Below are 17,806 nucleotides of genomic sequence, written 5' to 3' on the forward strand. Positions count from 1 at the left end.
TTCAGGTTTTCACTTCTCAGTCTGAATTCTGGCCTCACTGGTTTGTCTCTCAGGAACTATTGGCTGCCTCCATCACTCTCAACTAGACAAGGCACGGCATTAAATGTTGAAGTAACCTTTTAGAGACCTCTCCTTGGGTAGGCAGTTGTGCTATGCCTCCTCACACTACATTGTAGCTTTGGCAAGGTGGAGTGCTGAGAAGTGGAGGATGCAAATTAAAGGAAGGAAGAATATCCAGCATCAGAAGTGGGAGGGCTAGCGAGTGCTGCTGCTCTGGTCTTCGTCCCAATTGGTCCACTGACACAATATTTCAGTTTTTATTGCGCATGTCAAGGATTTTTGTCCCTCGGCGGACACCGTTTCCCAGCCAAGCAATGTCTGCGCCTTCACTGATTTCGTAGCGTGCAGAGTTCTATCCTTTCCCCGGTACTAGGCATGGCGAGCCGAAGGGCCCGGCAGCGCCTCAAGGGCGGCGGTGGCGGCGGCGGCGGCAGTGGCGGCGGTAGCGGCAGCGGCGGGGACGCGGGCCCAGCCGCGGAGAAGCTACGGGAGTTACTGGGCAGCCGAGAGGCAGGCGTGGAGCCGCGGCCAGAGTGCGTGTGTGGCTGGAGGGCGTGGCCGGCGGGAGGGTCGGGCGGCTCCAGGGGTCTCGGCCGCGAGCCGGGGTCTGCACTCGTCTGCTCTTTGCTGCGGGCCGTGGATCTGCTCTCCACCGGGGTGGGTGGGTGGGTGGGGGTGTCTGCTCTCTGTCGGCGGTCTGCTTACGCAGTCCGGCTCTCTTACTCCTGCCTCTTGTGAGAGCGTCCGAGTTCGCGTCGCTCTTCTCCCCTCTGCAGGTCCTTGCATCTTTGCAGCGAGGGTCTGCCATGCTTCAGGTTCAAACCTACATGAGGAGGCTTCGCGTTGGTAGAGTTAGCCGAGCCTTTGTGGGAGCCTTTGGCAGGAGAGTATGCCTCTTATACCCGAGTCTCACTGCAGTTTACTGGTTTCTTCCTCCCTCTGGGCCTCCAGCTCTTGAACCCATCAGCCTCCTTGCTGGTAACCTGTAGGTTGTTAGCATATGGGAACAGAGAAGCTCTGCACCTGCACCTTTTATTAGGCCTCATTCATTTGAAGGAGGAAGAAATAAAGTCGTCACAAGGAATGACTTTAAGGAAGAAATGGAGAGTGAGAGCATTGTGGTCTTCATGTGAGTGATTAGCTGGCTTGAGGCGAAACAAGCCAAGGTGTATGAATTAGTGTGTACCTCAGAAGCAGGAAGTGGAAGGTGTGATTGAAAACGCAATTCCTTTTTCATTCTCAAACATAACAAAGCCTTAGTTCTTTTAAGTGAATGGCTTTATTGTTTTGCTGTCTTTTGCCATTCCTGTCTTTTCTGTCTGGTTTTAGTGTCCCCTAGCAGGCCTTCCTAATAACACTAATGATTTTGCTTTTTCCTTCTGGGCAGGTCTGGAAATAAAGCAGGGCAAGTCTGGGCCCCCGAAGGATCCACTGCTTTCAAGTGTCTGCTCTCTGCAAGGTTGTGCGCTGCCCTTCTGAGCAACATCTCAGACTGTGATGAAACATTCAACTACTGGGAACCAGTAGGTGATCTCCTTGGCTGGCTTTTAGTTTTCGCAATCCGAGGGATCTAACCCACAGTTTTGGGCAATCGAAGCAAATGCTTTACCACTGGGCTACATCCCTAGCCCCTAGTTCTGGGATTTGGCCTTTGATCTTGATTTGGTACTTCGGACTAATTAAACGTGGAGAATGTTAAGTGTGGAAAACACTAAAGTCAATTGTTTTCACTTTTATATTCTGAAAAAATGTTGATTTGTGTTTGTGATGAGGATTATAGTTCACGGTCCAGCAGCTCAAATGTAGGCGACTCCAGCGCCAAAGCAGACTATGACACCCGTCGTGGTGGCACAGGCCTTTAACCAGCCATCTAGAGGCAGAGGCAGGCAGCTCTTATGTTCTAGGCCAGCCTGGGTTACATACATAGACCCCGTCTCAAAATAAAAATAATCTGATGCCCTCTTCTGGTCTCCACAGGCACACAAATGCTGTCACTCATGCAGATATGCACACATTAATAGCATAGGTCTAAAAAGAAAGCCCAAATTGTTGATTTGATTATTATTGAAGTCTATGACTGTTAGCTGACACTCAAAGGTCAATGATCTTCTAAATGGTTTTATAAGTCTTAAGTAATGCTTGTGGATGTAGGTTTTAAAGCTAACGATCACTCCAAAAGTTGAGGGAAGTAAAACTTGAGGCATTTTCCTTGTGCCTAGATCCCATTTCCTAGACAGAAGCTACATTCTTCCAGCTTTGAAAGTTTATTTCTTCTTATGTTTGCCAAAATAATTGTGCTGGCTAGTTTTATGTCAGCTTGACACAGCCAGAATCATTAGAAAAGGAGCCTCAATTGAGAAAAGGCCTCCATAAGATGAACTGTAGGGCGAGCCTATAGGGCATTTTCTTAAGTAGTGATTTGATGGAGAGGGTCCAGCCTACTGTGGGTGGCACCATCCCTGCTGGTAGTTCTGGGTTCTATAAGAAGCAAGCCGAGCAAGCCATGGGGAGCAAGGCAGTGAGTAGCACCCCTCCCTGGCCTTGGCCTCAGCTCCTGCCTCCAGGTTCCTGCCCTGTGTGAGTTCCTGTTGTCACTGCTTTCTATGATTAACTGTCACATGGGACTGAATTCCCTTCTATTGGTCTCGTCCAACTTCAATGCGGTAGTTTTTGTTTTATTTTACTATATTTTATCTTGATGGGTTTTTTTTTTTTTAAGTGAATGAATGAAAACCTAGCAACTAGGGTAAAGGTTAACAACTGAACTGTCGTTTTTCCCTACCCAGAGAGGGAAAATCGGTTTTGCCCGATAAAGTGGCACTGGGTATATCAACGTCTCCAGGACAGGCCTCATGTTCAGGAATAGTGACCAACCTATAACGGACCCCACAGTTTTGTTGTGTGTGCTTTGATTTGGTTACCATTTGGTGTTTGTTTGTTTTTCCTTTCTGGGTGGGATTTTATCTTGTTTTCTTGTTGTATTGAGTCTTTGTTTCTTTTTTGAGAAAGAATTTAAAAATGGGGTGAATAGGGATGGGGATAGGATCTAGAGGCACAGGGGAGAGGAAGGATATGATTAAAATGTATTCAAATTGGAAAGTTGTTTTAAATAATAAAAAATATAATAATAATAATAATAATAATAATAATAATAACACAGAAGAAGGAATGAGCCCTTTCTTCAAGTTGCTCTAGGTCACAGTGTGTCATCACAGCAAGCGTGGCCTTCACGAGGACAACAGTGTTACTCAGACTCCACTTGCAGTGCTGTTTCTTGAGCTTTTTGTTTGTTTATGGTTTTTCTTTTTTCTTTCTTTTTTTTTTTTTACTGACTTCCTATTACAGAAAGTTTGGAAGTTACCAGATCACAGTTCGTATCAAAAAAACAGAGGATGCTTCCTGCGTATAACTGAAGGAAAATAAAAGCTACAGTTTCTCTGTTTTGGTTAAACATTATTTTAAGAGAATAAATCCAGTAAAATTTTAGCTTCTTGATTTAAAAATATGAGGTCATGTGTTTCTTTTCAGATTTTTATTTATTTTATGTTTATGAGTACTCTATTGTATGTACACTTGTGTGTCAGAAGAGGGCATCAGACCCCACTACAGGTGGTTGTGAGTCTTTGTGTGGTTGCTGGGAATTGAACTCAGGACCTTTGGAAGAGCAGTCAGTGCTCTTAACCTCTGAGCCATCTCTCCAGCCTCAGTGCTTCTTTTCTTATTCATTAGTTACAGATGTTAATGCTCGTCATTTTGTGTTTAACAATTTCAACACAGGCTCTTCACCTGCAAGCCCTCTGAAGGGGCTTTGCTAGCATAACACATGTGTTTCTGTTTTCAGACACACTACCTCATCTACGGGAAGGGGTTTCAGACGTGGGAATATTCCCCCGTGTATGCCATCCGCTCCTACGCTTACCTGTTGCTGCATGCCTGGCCAGCTGCATTTCATGCACGGATTCTGCAAACTAACAAGGTAAGGGCTGGCTGACCTGGTGGTGCACTCACACCCATCTTGAGGTAAGTCTTGGGGCAGTTTGAAAAGGGAACAAAATCTGTTGATGGCCAAGAGGCTGAGTTCATTCTTTTCTCTTTTCATTTTCTTCTTTGAGATGGAGTCTTGCCATGTTCTGCAGACTCAGGTGCTCCCTTCCTCCCCCATTTCCCAGGTTACTGTGTCTGTGGGCGGTTGGACCCAGCTGGTTTCTTTTTTCCTCTTCTAAATTGTGTATGTATGGTCATGTGTGGATGTGGGTCTGTGAGCCATGTGGAGGTCAGAGGACAGTCTCTTAGATTCCATTCTCCTCTTCTATTCTTCTGATTTAATGTCTTGGACCAAGCTGAGTTTGTCAGGCTTGTGCAGAAAGCACTCTTTAACCTGCTGAGCACCTCACTGACGTGCCTCTTCTCCGGAAGCATTGTTTGTGCTGTCGTCATTCACCTACACCAGTAGAACAGCTTTTATTTAGTGTACATTGTGTTACGTGATGCAACAGTGGCCAAGCCTGGTCTGCCTTCATGCCTTACAGTTCTTTGAGGGAAAAGTAGGAGAAAAGTACAAGGCAATGGGGTAGCATTTTAAGAAGGTCAAACGTAAGTAGAGTGCTCAAGACCACGCTCAGGGTTAAAGTTTTTGACAGTGTGTGTTTTGGTATGAAAAATTTTTTTAAGTTTGTTTTGTTTGGAGTTCACTAAGTTACTTGAATATTTAGGCTTATGCCTTTTGTCAAATTTGGGAAGAGGTGTGTGTGTGTGTGTGTGTGTGTGTGTGTGGTTGGTGTGTATGTGTTATGCATGTGTGTGTGTGGTTGGTGTGTTTGTGTTATGCGCATGTGTGTTATATATGTGTGTGTGTTTGGTGTGTATGTTGTATGTGTTTGTGTGTTTTGTGTGTTATGTGTGTTTGTGTTATGCATGGCGTGTGTATGTGTGTGTGTGTGCTCACATGCAGTTCTGCGGGTCTGTGTGAGCACATGTGCCTGTGCACATGTGCAGAAGCAGAGGAGATTCCAGGTATCTTCCTCTTTTGCTCCCTACCTTAATTCCCGGATACAGGGTCTCTCACTAAACTGGAATCTCCACTTTACCTAGGAATGGTCACTGAGCTCCTAAGAGCTGTCTGTCTCTGCCTCCTGATGCTGAGGTTACACATGGCCATCCACACCTGGCTTTCACATGGGCACCATGCCTGAGAGCATGTCTTCTTGCTGGTATGGTGTGTTCTCTTGGTTCTGGGAGGTTTTTAACTGTTACTTTTAAGTGTGTGTGTGTGTGTGTGTGTGTGTGTGTGTGTGTGTGTTTGTGTGTGTTTCTGTTCGCATGCGCTCGTTCGTTCATATGGGTGCACACCTCCTGCCTGTGGAGTCCAGAGATCAGAACCCTTGAAGTTGTAATTACAGGTTGCTCAGCTGCCTGACATAGGAGCTGGGAATTGAACTCTCATCCTCTGGAATAACAGCCCAAACACTTAACCACTGAGCCGTGTCTCTGGAACTGCCTTTGTAGATTGGAGATCTAAGGATGAGAAAAAGGCCAGCATTATTTTTCATCTAAATTAATCTGATTATGGAGAGAGAGTGGGGTGGATTGAATGAGACTGAGAAGTAGGAGGAGTCCAAATCTGTGTACAACCCAACGGGATTTAGTGCTGTGGGGTTTGTTCATGTCCTCCCCCCTCCCCCCACAAGTCTTTGGAAGGAAGGTGTGGTTACAGTTGCACTTTTTCACAATGGTCAGAGGGAAACACACAGAAAGTGGCAGGTCACTGTTTCTCCCTCTCTACCAGGTATCATGTTTCTGGCCTTGTGGGTTTTGCTTTTGCTTATGAACTTGCTAAAGGAAAAATAAGATGGAGGGAGGACTCAATGGAGAACCAGCAGCTTGAAGCACATACAGTTTCTGTTTCTAGTTGAGTGGCCACTTCGCATTGAACTTGCTGTTCCCAGAGCCCTTCTGTCACTGTCACCTGAGTATGTGATGTGAACAGCACATGCTCCAGTTTCATCCTGTGGCTGTGTATATATTCTGAATAAAAGCCACTTGGAGGGAAAAGGGGATATTTGGCTTATACTTCCAGGTCACAATCTGTCATTAAGGAAGTTAGCTCAGGAACCCACTCCGAGTAAAACAGAAACCATGGAGAAATGCTGCTTACAGGGGTGCTCCCTGGCTCCTAATCAGCTGGCTTTCTTGTTTTTGTAGACAAGGCTTGTCCCAAAGTCACAAAGATCTCTCTGTTTCGGCCTCCCTAGTGTTGGCCACCATACCTTTCTAGCTAGCTTTCTGTACAGTCCAGGTCTATTTGCTAAGGGATAGTGCTGCCCGTAGTGGGCTGGGCTCTCCTACATCAGTCACTAGTTGAAACAGTCTTTCATAGGTCTGGCCTCAAACTAGTTTGAGTAAGGCAGTTCTTCAAGGGAGGTTTTCTTCCCAGGCCATGCTAGGCTATGTCAAGTTGGTAATAAAAACTAACTGGGATACATGTAAAGAATCCCTATGTAAAGAATACATAGGGAGGGGTTGGGGATTTAGCTCAGTGGTAGAGCACTTGCCTAGCAAGCGCAAGGCCCTGGGTTCGGTCCCTAGCTCCGAAAAAAAAGAAAAAAGAAAAAAAAAAAGAATACATAGGGAGGATTTCTGTTATTATTCCTACTTCAGTCGTTTCCCTGTTAGCTCTGCCAGCCTGAGTTGATAGGGACCCACTTGTAGCTTGTAGAGCAGTGGCTCTCAGCCTGTGGGTCTCAACACCTTTGGGGCTGCATATCAGATATCCCATATTAGACATTTACATTAGGATTCATTACAGTAGCAAAATTATAGTTATGAAGTAGCAATGAAAACAATTTTATGGTTCAGGGTCACTACAACATAAGGAACCATATAAAAAGGTCGCAGTGCTGGGAAGGTTGAGAATCACTGCTGTAGTCGGAACCCTACTTCCTAATGCTGGAGATAGGGTGGGGTGTGGGTGAAGGGCAGGGTATAATGCTTGGCACTCTACTCTGGGCTGCCTTTCCCCCTTGCTACTCCCTTGGAGTATTCTCTGCTCTGGATCTGTGTGTGAATTCCTCTGTCCTATGCACGAGTGGGACCCCACACCCAGGCCCTGGCTCTGGTCTGTGTAGCCTTGAAGCCTAGCCTTCCTGTTTGTCACCTCTGACTTTCCCATGTATCTGAGCTGCTTCCCACTGTGGATGTATCCCCTGGATTAGCAGGTGGAATATTCCTCATGTTTTTGTCACTCAGATATCCCTTTCTGTAAATTACCCTTTCACATCCTTTGCTTCCTTTTATTTTATTATTTTTAGTGGAGTATACTTTTATCTTTATTTTATTTCGACAGATTCTTACAAGAAGGCAAAGGCACAGAGCTTCCAGTTTGCTTCTCTGACCTTCTCTTGTTTTTTTTTTTTTTTCCGGAGCTGGGGACAGAACCCAGGGCCTTGCGCTTGCTAGGCAAGCGCTCTACCACTGAGCTAAATCCCCAACCCCTTCTCTTGTTTTTAAATCAGGTTTCTCATTTACTCTTAAGATGGGCTCTCACTTCGTAGTGGTGTCAGCTACTTACCTTTATCCTGTTGTGTATGGAAGGGGAGTTATGCTGGAAGGATTCAGTGTGCCTAACATACCGTGCTCTGTAGCATAACAACTGATCAAGGGACTGGAGGGGTGGCTCAGGAGCACTAGCTGCTCTTCCAGAGGATGTGGGTTCACTTCTCAGCACCCACACAGTGCTTCACAACCATCTAACTGCAGTTTCAGCGGTCTGATGCCCTCTTCTGGCCTTCTTGGGCACCGCATGAAAGTGGCGCACAGGTATGAACTCAGGCAAAACACTCATAAAGTAAAAATAAGTAAACCTTAAAAGCCATCAATTCAACCCTTATTGTTATTCTTATTAATCTTTCGCCATTATGATAGAACTGGTTAACCAGTATTACAGACACGTAGGAGACAGGAGTTAAGCACCTCAGTCCCCACCTTTCCACATGCACGAAGTTTCCAGAGCTGTAATGCTGATGCATTTTGTAAATATTCAGTGTTAAAATTTTATGGCTTTTTGCTTTGTGCTGTTGTAGCCAGATGAGGTAGCTCACGTGTACAGTCCTAGCACTTGGAAGACCGAGGCAAGGGGATTACTATAGGTTTGAGGTCATCCTGTGATCCACAGTGAGTTTCAGACTAGCCTGCACTGCAGCGTGAGACCCTGTCTTAGAAGGGGAGAGGGAGGAGAGGGAGACCAACAAATGAGAGCACTGATCAGCCTCTTCATCGTGTAGCCAGAGTGTTCACGCTTGGTTAGCGCTCTCTAAATTAGAGGTAGCAGGACTTATAATTGGACATTTTGTTCCTTTTACTAAATTAATAGTTGCTGCAGTCGGTGTGCTTATGAATGGAGGCTCCCAGCCCTCTTCTAGTAGAAGAAGTGGGTACACTGAGTCTGGGGATTGGAAACTCCGTGTGGTTCTCAATAAACTCAGCTCTCGAAGAGGCTTGTACCAGTTCATAGCACAGTTCACTGACAACAGCTGAGTGAGACCTTTTCATCTACATAAGCTTGCCGGCTCCTGTTGCTGACCTCGGTTTCTTAACTCTGGGTTTCTTTCAGATTCTTGTATTCTACTTTTTGAGATGTCTCCTGGCTTTTGTGAGCTGTGTTTGTGAACTTTACTTTTATAAGTAAGTATCAAAACTCTACATCCAAAAGTGCCAGGGGCCCCTAGCAGCACGGATGCTGTGCCAGTTCAGGCAGTGCTCCTCCTTCTCCCGGTTCTGGCTGAAGGGCTCCTCCTTCTCCCGGTGTTCTGGCTGAAGGGCTCCTTCTCATCTGAAACGTAATCGAGGAGGAGAACCAGCCTCTGCTCCCCTTGGCATGTGCTGATTGTACTTTTCGGTACATGCCGTACTGGTCCTTGTAGCGTTTAGTAGCGCCTTATTTTTGACTCTCCGTGTCGGGATGGTTCCTCCTCCCCTGGAGTTGAGCTCACAGAGACTGTCATCAGGAGGATTCTGCTCCTGTTTGCCCTGGGCACATTGCCTCAGATCAAGTAGCCCTCAGTTATTGAATATTATCGAACCCAATGCATTTAAGTAGTCCAGAATAAAGTAGCTGCCTTTTAAAACATGTAACACCTAAAAACCATTTACATTTAATAGTGCCTTAACATATTAAAAGATCCTCAGATGTGGGGCTGGAGAGATGGCTCTCCAGTAAAGCGCACCAGCCGCTCTTTGAGAGGACCAGGGTTCAGTTCCCTGCACCCACATGGCAGCTCACAACAGTCTGTAATTCCAGTTCTAGGGGATCTGACACCCTCACACAGACATACGTGCAATATACAGGAAATTAAAAAAAATTAAAAAACCAAAACCAATAACATTTTAAAAATCAGAAATTAAAAAAAACAAAAAGATACCCAGACTTAAGGATCATTATAAAAACTCTTTATATAGCTAGATGTGTCAGATTAAAATTAATTTTTGGCTTTGACTCTGGCTAAAACAAAAGTAAACAGAAAACCAGTGTTTCTGCTGGAGATTTACCCATAAATTGGTTTTCGTGTGGATTTGGGCCTTAACTCAAATTACTCATGGCATCTCCTAAGTCCCGTGATGAGGATTCATGGTAAGTTGTCCTGGGTTAGGGAGGCCCCATACGTCATGTAAAAATTTCTCTAGAGAATTGGACTCTTAATCGAAATGACAAAAAAAATCATCAGGGATGAAGTTGTAACGCACAAGAAAGTGTGGGAAGTAAGTCTGGAAAAGTGGCTGTGCGGAGAGCACTGTCTGCACGTGTGCGGCGCTCTGGGCTCAGGCTCCAGGGTGGCGAGAGACAGAACGAAGAGGCCAGGATGGGAGCTCCTCACACACAGACCAGAGGAACTGTAAAAAGAGACAGGGCGCTGAGGAGCCAGCAGAAACAGCAGTCAGTCTAAAGGTTGGCCTGTGAGCCTTGATTTACTAGCAGTTAATCAAGTGAAGACAGTATTTACTGCGTGTAGAGATGTGGAAGAGGGAACTGAAACCATAACGAACAGCAAGAGCCTCCAGAAATGACCAGGCTAGTGGGACAAATGGAGAGAGACCCTAGGGAGAGGGTGCGTGCATGTGTGTATATGCAGCTGCAGCAAAATTCATGTAATACTGATATTTAAAACTCAGTAGGTAGCCTAAACAGATTAAAACTGCGAGTAAATAGAGTAATAAAGTGAAAGATTAATTTGAAGAAGTTTGCTAGCAATAAAGAAGAGATGAGGAAATACAGAGGAAGTAAGATGGAGAGGGTATTTACACCTGATCCAATACAGAGAATGAGAAAAGGCAGCTTTCCAGAGGCGGTGAAAATTGAATCCATAGACTGAGTAAGCCTTGCTTTTTAACCTGTAAATAAGGAAAGTGTATAAAACACCAGAGATTAGAGAAACCATCTTAAAACCGACCTGGAACTAATAGAGTAGTACCTCTAAGGACCATGAGACTAATAGGACTTCCCAAGAGCTGGAAGACTCGGGGTCAAAAGCCATCAACAGCATCAGAAACAGAAGTGCTTCATAGTGCTGAGTTGGGGCTGGAGGGTGGCCTCGTGGCTTTGTGCCGTGGTGTTTAAAAATTAATGTGCATAGAAATTTTAATTTCATGTATGTCTGTGTACTTTGCATGTGCCTAGTGCCCTGAGAGGCCAAAAGAGTGCTGGATTTCCCAGGAACTGGAGTTACGGATGGTTGTGGATCTTGGTAATTGAAATCTGGTCTTCTGGAATAGCAGCTTGTGCTTTTAACCATTGGATCGTCTCTCCAGCCCCAGAAGGCGCTTGACATGTTTATGTAGCAAAGCCAGACTCCTCACTAAAGCCCATGATCTTCCTAGCAGTGGACTTTTGGCTGGGTTTACAGTATCAGGCATGGATTCCTCCTGTGAAGGAGGACTCAGATTCAGTCAGAAAGTGCTTGGTTCACTCCTAACAGTTATGCCCCTCTGGCCGCTGTGGACCCATCTTGCCTGGCAGGTTTGTACCACAGCATATAGGGTCCACTGCTGGAGAAGACCATCGATGACTTTCTCCTTCAGCTGTCTCTAGAGCGCCTTCCAGCACTAGGGATGCCAGCCGGCAGGGAGGCAATTTCCGGGTTAGTGCTAGCTCGATTTCAGTCCTGCAAAGTATATGGTGCCTTCAGCAATAGGGTGTTACCGAGTCGTGATGGGAATATGGTTACTGGAAATAGCATGGGTTGTTCTGGGGACCTGTGACCTCCCTGACTGGTGACTCATAGGGAAGTGTGCCATGTCTGATGTTGATATTTTCATGTAATAATCCATGTTTCTGGGAACAACATTGTCTATTTATGCAAGATGCCTCTGTTGAAACCTTATTTTTTTTTTTTTTTTGACGAATAGGACATATTTTGATTACCTTGCACAGCAGTAGGTTTCCACAAGTTATCACACATTTCTAGTTTTGCTTATTCTGCCCCTCCTCTTCTTCATCCCTGCCATCTTCTTCCCCCATCACTGCTTAAGCCTTTAACTCCTCATACTATTCCTCTCTGCTTTTGATTTGTTTTGTTTTTGTTTTTCCAGACAAGATTTCTCTGTGTAGCTCTGGCTGTCCTGGAATTCTCCCTGTAGACCAGGCTGGCCGCAGACTGGGAGATCTGCCTGCCTCTGCCTCCCCAGTGCTGGGTTAAAGGTGAGCTCCACCACCAACCTGGCTTCCCTCTCTGCCTTTATATCACCTGTGCTGAGAACGTCCTCTTACCGAACAAGTGCTAGGTGCTTTACTAAGGATTTTCTGGTATTAATTCTCACAGAAACTTCATGTAGGTGTGGCCACTACCCTCCCCTTACAGATGGCAGATTATATATCTAGCCACCGCTGGTAACTGCCTGAAACCAAGATCATGCCATTTCCCTATTGGTAGTAGACATAATTTTAAATATGGAGCTTGTCTTGAAGGAGGAGCTCTTCTTCTGTGCCAGGAGTAAGAAGCTGTTTCTTATACACATGAAATTCCTAATGAGTTTTAAGCCCATATCCTCTTAAGTAAGGAGCTCTTTTTGGTGTTAGCATAAGAGACTCAGGTGTCTTGTACACATGAAATTTTTAAGGAGTCTAGACAGTTCTGTATTTTACATTAGGTCCTTAGTGTTATTTCCCATATCGGCCTCCATTTCTTCTTTGCAATGTCTGTCTCTTAATGCCCACACTATTAACGGTCTTTATCTTTCTTCAAGGGCTGTGTGCAAGAAGTTTGGGCTGCATGTGAGCCGGATGATGCTGGCCTTCCTGGTGCTCAGCACAGGCATGTTCTGCTCATCGTCTGGTAAGCACCGACAGTCGAGGGGTAGTGGGTTTACCAACCTTCTGTACAGGCGCATCGATGAAAGGAAGCACCTGCTCTTACAGCATGAATGCTGGGTGGTCACTGTCTGCTTCATCACGGTCAGCAGACGCCTCAGATATTTCTGTTCTTCTGTGATCCATATTGGCAGCTAGCATGACATCATCGTTTATCATCTTCCCATGAAAGTTGCATCTCACTTGTAAATGCTTGTTTGTTTACTTTGCTAATCCAGAGTTGTATGTGCAGGAACTTCCTGCGAGCATCTTCAGTCTTACAGTGTCAGTTGAGGCACTCACGCGTGCAGAGGCTTTGCTATAGAGCCTTTGGAGTGGACCCTTGCTGAGTGTCTTAAGCCTCACTGCCTATCCACTGGGGTTCCTGCTAGGATCAGCTGCCTTTTCTGCCTGAGGGATGGTCCTTTTGAAGCGTGACAGCCACATTTTTGTCTAGAGTTGTTAGGAAGAGTTAGGTTACTGTTGTTGCAGAGGCCTAGCGTGCGTTCAGACTGTGGCATACCATGTCAAGGTCATGGTGAATAGGATAATCAAGGGGCTGTGCTAAGGTCAGAATCTGACTCTGAGCCTTGAGAAGACTTCCTGGAATGTCTGAGGAGTGCAGGGGTGAACCAGGGCATCACATCACATATCATCAGCAAAGGTGCTGAGTCTTTTGATCACATTCACTGCATGGAAATGAGTCTGAGGTTTCTGGGGAAACTGGATTTTTGTAAGCATTACATTTAGGTGTAGGCCAGAAAAGGAATGGCATGTGTAGTGTTGTGGAAGTTACAGCCTTGTGCACTCGAAAAACAGGTGCGAAAAAATAAAAATGAGTGCGTTTTGTCTTTTGAAAAGCACTGTCTCCTGACTGCCCATTCTTTCCTTTCCTCTCCATATTTCTTTCTGCACAGGGTCTCGTGTAGCCTCAGACTTGTTGTACAGCCAAGGCTGCCCTTGTACTTCTGATCTTCTTGCTTCTACCTTCTGAGGGCTGGAGTCATAGGTGCGCGTCACCATGGTCCTTGGACTTGAACCCAGGGTTTTGTGCACCGTAAGCACTCTAGCAATTGAGCCACGTCTCCAGCCTTCCTGCTTGTTTCTAATAGAGTGTTTTCCAAAACACGTTCATAATTATTGGCATTTTGTCCTGCAGGTGAAGTTTTTAAAGTCAGCATTAATCTCAGGCTCTTGTTTCTTTCTCCTCCTTTACCCTGCAGCATTCCTTCCTAGCAGCTTCTGCATGTACACCACGTTGGTTGCTATGACAGGATGGTATATGGACAAGACACCCATTGCTGTGCTGGGAGTAGCAGCTGGAGCAATCCTCGGCTGGCCGTTCAGTGCAGCTCTCGGGTAAGAAACCAAAGTTCTTCTTCTCTGTATCACTGGGCATCTGGTCATTCCTAATGTTGGATACAGATTGCCACAGCATCATCTGGAGTTAAAGGAAATGAGTTGATTTACAAAGACGGGAACAGAAGCGTATTGTTCACCCATGTGATTTATTCTAATGAGAACGACTGCTGGCGTCCTGATGAATGCTAGGTGTTACAAGCATTACCAACCCTTTGCAGAGCCTTATTTCTAAATCTCAGAACTCTGTAAGGAAATACAGTAAGACTAGTATTTTATAAATAATAAAACAGACACTAAGATGTGGAATAATTTGCCCTTCAGATTCTGCTTGCTTTTTCACATGCTTTGCCAGCCCAGATGAATTATACATATCAGCATCACTGTGATATTTTCATACACATATGCAATGTGTTTCAGTCATGCCTCGTGTTAAACTCTTGTCCTCCTCCCTCCTTTGAATCCCAAGCTTGCTGCTGTTTCCAACACTGCTCCATTCTGTGCTGTGCGTTTTCCTCATCACCCAGGATCGAAGTGTTTCTCTTTGTCTTTCTCTTCCTTAAAAAAAAAAAAATGTATGTTCAAGTGGTACATGCCTATCTGTGCACACATGTGTGCAGTATTCCTGGAGGCCAGAGAGATGTGTTAGATTCCCTGGAACTGAGCTGCCATGTGGCTCCTCTGGGAGAGCAGCTCATGCTCTAACCCACTGCGGTGTCTCTCCTGCACCCCTACTCCTCTGTTTCCACTGCTTCTGGTTTGTGCTAACTTAACTTGACTATCCTAGAGAGATGGCTCAGTGATTAAGAGCGAGCCTGGGTTTGGTTCCCAGCATCCATGTTGGATGGCTAACAACTGCCTATAACCTCAGTTCCAGGGGCTCTGCCACCCTCCTCTGGGCTTTGTAGGTGCCAGCACCCACATACATAAATACACATTATATAGGTAATTAAAAAAATAGATCTTGGGGCTAGAGAGATGGCTCAGCAGTTAAGAGCACTGACTGCTCTTCCAGAGGTCCTGAGTTCAATCCCCAGCAACCACATGGTGGCTCACAACCATCTGTAATGGGATCTGCTGCCCTCTTCTGGTGTGTCTGAAGACAGCTACAGTATAGTTGTGTACATAAATAAAAGATCCTAAAAAATAGTCTGGTTGTTACTGAGGTTATTTTAAATATAGTATTCCATGTTTTAAAAAAGTACCTACCTGTGGGGTACAGCTCAGTGGTAGGGTGTTGGCCTAGAGTGTGTAAGATAGCAGCATGTCGACTGACAAAGCAGACTTAATGAGGTAAAAGGCGTTTCTGGAGATTGGGCCTCCAGTTCGCTCCCCCGTAGCCACTTTGAGGGCAGGTGTGATGTGGTGCTTCTGCTCCTGTAATTCTTGTGCCGGGGGAGACAGATGAAGTTCTAGAGCATGGGCCAGCTAGCCCAGCAGAATTGATGAACTCCAGGACCTGTGGCTGACCCTGTCTCCGAGAGTGAAGTGAGGTAGCTGAAGGAGAGTTGGCTTAGCAGTAAAGACACTTGCTGTGCAAGTCTAAGATCTGAGTTTGATCCCTGGAGTCAACATACACGTGGAAGGGCAGAACTGACTCCTCAGTGTTACTCTCTGACTTCCATACATGCCATGACACGTGTGTGTATAGACCCCCCCCAACACACAAGGCATGACGTGTGCCTACAGAACACCCCACAGTAAATCATTTACAAGTTAAGATCGATCGATCTATCTATCTATCTATCTATCTATCTATCTATCTATCTATCTATCTAAAATAAAATCCTCGTTAATTTCAGAAGGGACAGAGGGACAGGGCAGTGTTTGTTTATGAGGCATAGGATAACAAGTGTACATGAATTTATAATGAATGTAGCTCATATGTCCAAAACATACAGGTCAGTGTCGTTTGTCCGGCAGTTCAGTGTCTGGTTTCTTGTCCATCTGTGGCATGTCCCCTCTGATGGGTCCGAGGGAAGACCAGCTTATCTTTTAGAAGACATCTTGGGACAGCCGTTTTGTTCTCTGCTCAGCGTGTGTGTATGGCTCTGTCCTGAGTAGTTGGTGCTGTGCTCAGGGCCTCCCTTTGTTTCTCTGTTGAACAGTTTACCCATCGCCTTTGACTTGCTGGCCATGAAGCACAGGTGGAAGAGTTTCTTCCTCTGGTCCCTGGCGGCCCTGGTTCTCTTCCTGGTGAGTCTCCTTTGGTCTGGCTTTGCTCTCATGCTCTCAGCAGCTTCTGCTGTGGGGAGGGAGGCATCAGGGGGCTCATTTTTTTTCTTTTTGATCCCCAAGTTTCCCACCAGTGTCCTGAGGACTTCGTCTGCTGTTTTTCCCTCTGCTTCAGGTGCCCGTGGTGGTCATTGACAGTTATTATTATGGGAAGTTGGTGATTGCCCCTCTCAACATTGTTTTGTACAATGTCTTTACTTCTCATGGACCTGATCTTTATGGTAAGGCTTTACAAGTTTCATAATTGTAATCCAGTTCTCTCATTTCATCAAGTCCACTGTCCTCCCTCTTGCTCTTTCTCCTCCTCCTCCCCCCTCTCACTTTTCCCTCCTCACCCTCCATCTTCCTCTCTGGGCTTCAGCTGTAGCTCAGCCGGCCAAACCTCCTTCCCTGAAGAAAAACTAACTTTGGATGCGAGTAGAGTCAGCCAGAGGGAGTGAGTACATCAGCTGGTTTAAGATGAAGAGAAGGCTGACGCCTGTACTTCCTCTGGGAGGTAGTCTCCACATAGCCAGGTAGCTCGTCTCTTACCCACCCCACTCCAGTCTCCTCCTATTTGACCTCTGAGGGCATCTGAGCTGCCGAGAGTTACGGACAAGGAGTCAGAGGTTTTTCTGGATCAGCCGAGTCAGTGACTACTTTACCAGTGAATTTCCCCCGTGAAATCAGTGTGGTTCCTTTTCCTCCAATCTCCTAGGTCTCTCCAGAGCATTGCCTGTATTTAAATGTCCTGGCTTTGGTAGGAATCAGGTTGATGTTATCTCTGTATCTCAGGTAAGCTTCTGTGTCTGGTGTTTGCTTTGGGAGCCTCTAGATGTCTCCCTTCAGCTAGGGACAGTTTGCGTGTTTTAAGTACCTTTTTTTTTTTTTTTTTTTTTTTAGGTTATTTATAAGATTTCATTTGACTCCAGTCAGTCCAGACTGCATGGTGAAAAATCCACTTACATGTAACCAATTAGAAATATATTCATTCTCATCGCTTCTCGGCCTTTTGGCTAGATCAAGTGTAGAAATATATTCATTCTTTATAGGTGAATAGATTAGTTTGTGTTACTTTTGAGAGACTGACTTCTCCGTTTTCATAAATGGGCCCTTGTATGCTTTATAGAACTTTTGTGAGAAAATATGAAAGTGGTGCATTTTTTGTGTGTGTGTATCCCTTTAAATAGCTCTAGAAGTAATCAGGCTAGTAGGGACAGCAGGGATTTGATGCTCCTGGTTTAATAGGGGCTTGGTCGAGGGCCCTGTGCTAGATTTGGGGGACGTAGTAGACCTGTATCCAGTCTTTCTTGGATACGGGCATCTGCTCACCATTTCACCCAGTGTTTGGCTGAGAAGAGTCCTAAGATTTTGTGACACTTTATTTAATTTTGTTATTTTGGATGTAGAGTACTGGTTAGTCTCTCAGCAGTGGCCAAAACTCTCTGGGGATCGTCTCCACAACCGTGGAGGCGATCGTGTACCTGTAGGTACTGTAGGGAGCTGGCCTTAAGGGCCCCTGCATAGGAGTTGCCAAAGAACAGAGATTCTGTTCTGACCAGAATTTGAATTTTGAGTTTTGGTTTTTAGACAGAATTTCTCTGTGTAGCCTGGGTTATCCTGGAATTCTGTAGCTCAGAGGTCTTGACCTCGTGCTCCTCTTGCCTCTGCCTCCTTCAGTAGATCCTACTGTTGACACCATAGCTGCCAACAATTGTTTTAAAAGTCTGATTTGCGTTCTTTAAGAGTGTTAACTTGTTCTCGCCTCAGCATGCCTCTTGCAAAGAGAATACTCCTAGCCTAGCCTTAAGTTGGAACTCCTTGGGCATTGTAGTT

The 17,806-nt window shown here is 45.5% G+C and overlaps 1 protein-coding gene across 7 annotated transcripts in view; it reads left to right on the forward strand.

Annotated features, from left to right (window-relative positions):
* The window catches only part of Alg9 (ALG9, alpha-1,2-mannosyltransferase), a 71,731-nt gene that overhangs the window by 1,965 nt on the left and 51,960 nt on the right, over nucleotides 1–17,806 (forward strand). The window contains exons 1-8 of one of the 7 annotated variants that reach the window (NM_001394348.1): nucleotides 359–593; nucleotides 1,448–1,583; nucleotides 3,902–4,036; nucleotides 8,669–8,739; nucleotides 12,295–12,383; nucleotides 13,621–13,756; nucleotides 15,865–15,952; nucleotides 16,107–16,212. In NM_001394348.1, the coding sequence (NP_001381277.1) occupies nucleotides 436–593; nucleotides 1,448–1,583; nucleotides 3,902–4,036; nucleotides 8,669–8,739; nucleotides 12,295–12,383; nucleotides 13,621–13,756; nucleotides 15,865–15,952; nucleotides 16,107–16,212 (919 nt within the window). In that variant the 5' untranslated portion in view covers nucleotides 359–435. The other 6 variants (XM_039081869.2, NM_001394349.1, XM_039081865.2 and 3 more) reach the window with 6 other exon arrangements.

The sequence above is a fragment of the Rattus norvegicus genome, chromosome 8, assembly GCF_036323735.1.
Source record: "Rattus norvegicus strain BN/NHsdMcwi chromosome 8, GRCr8, whole genome shotgun sequence".
NCBI lineage: Eukaryota > Metazoa > Chordata > Mammalia > Rodentia > Muridae > Rattus > Rattus norvegicus.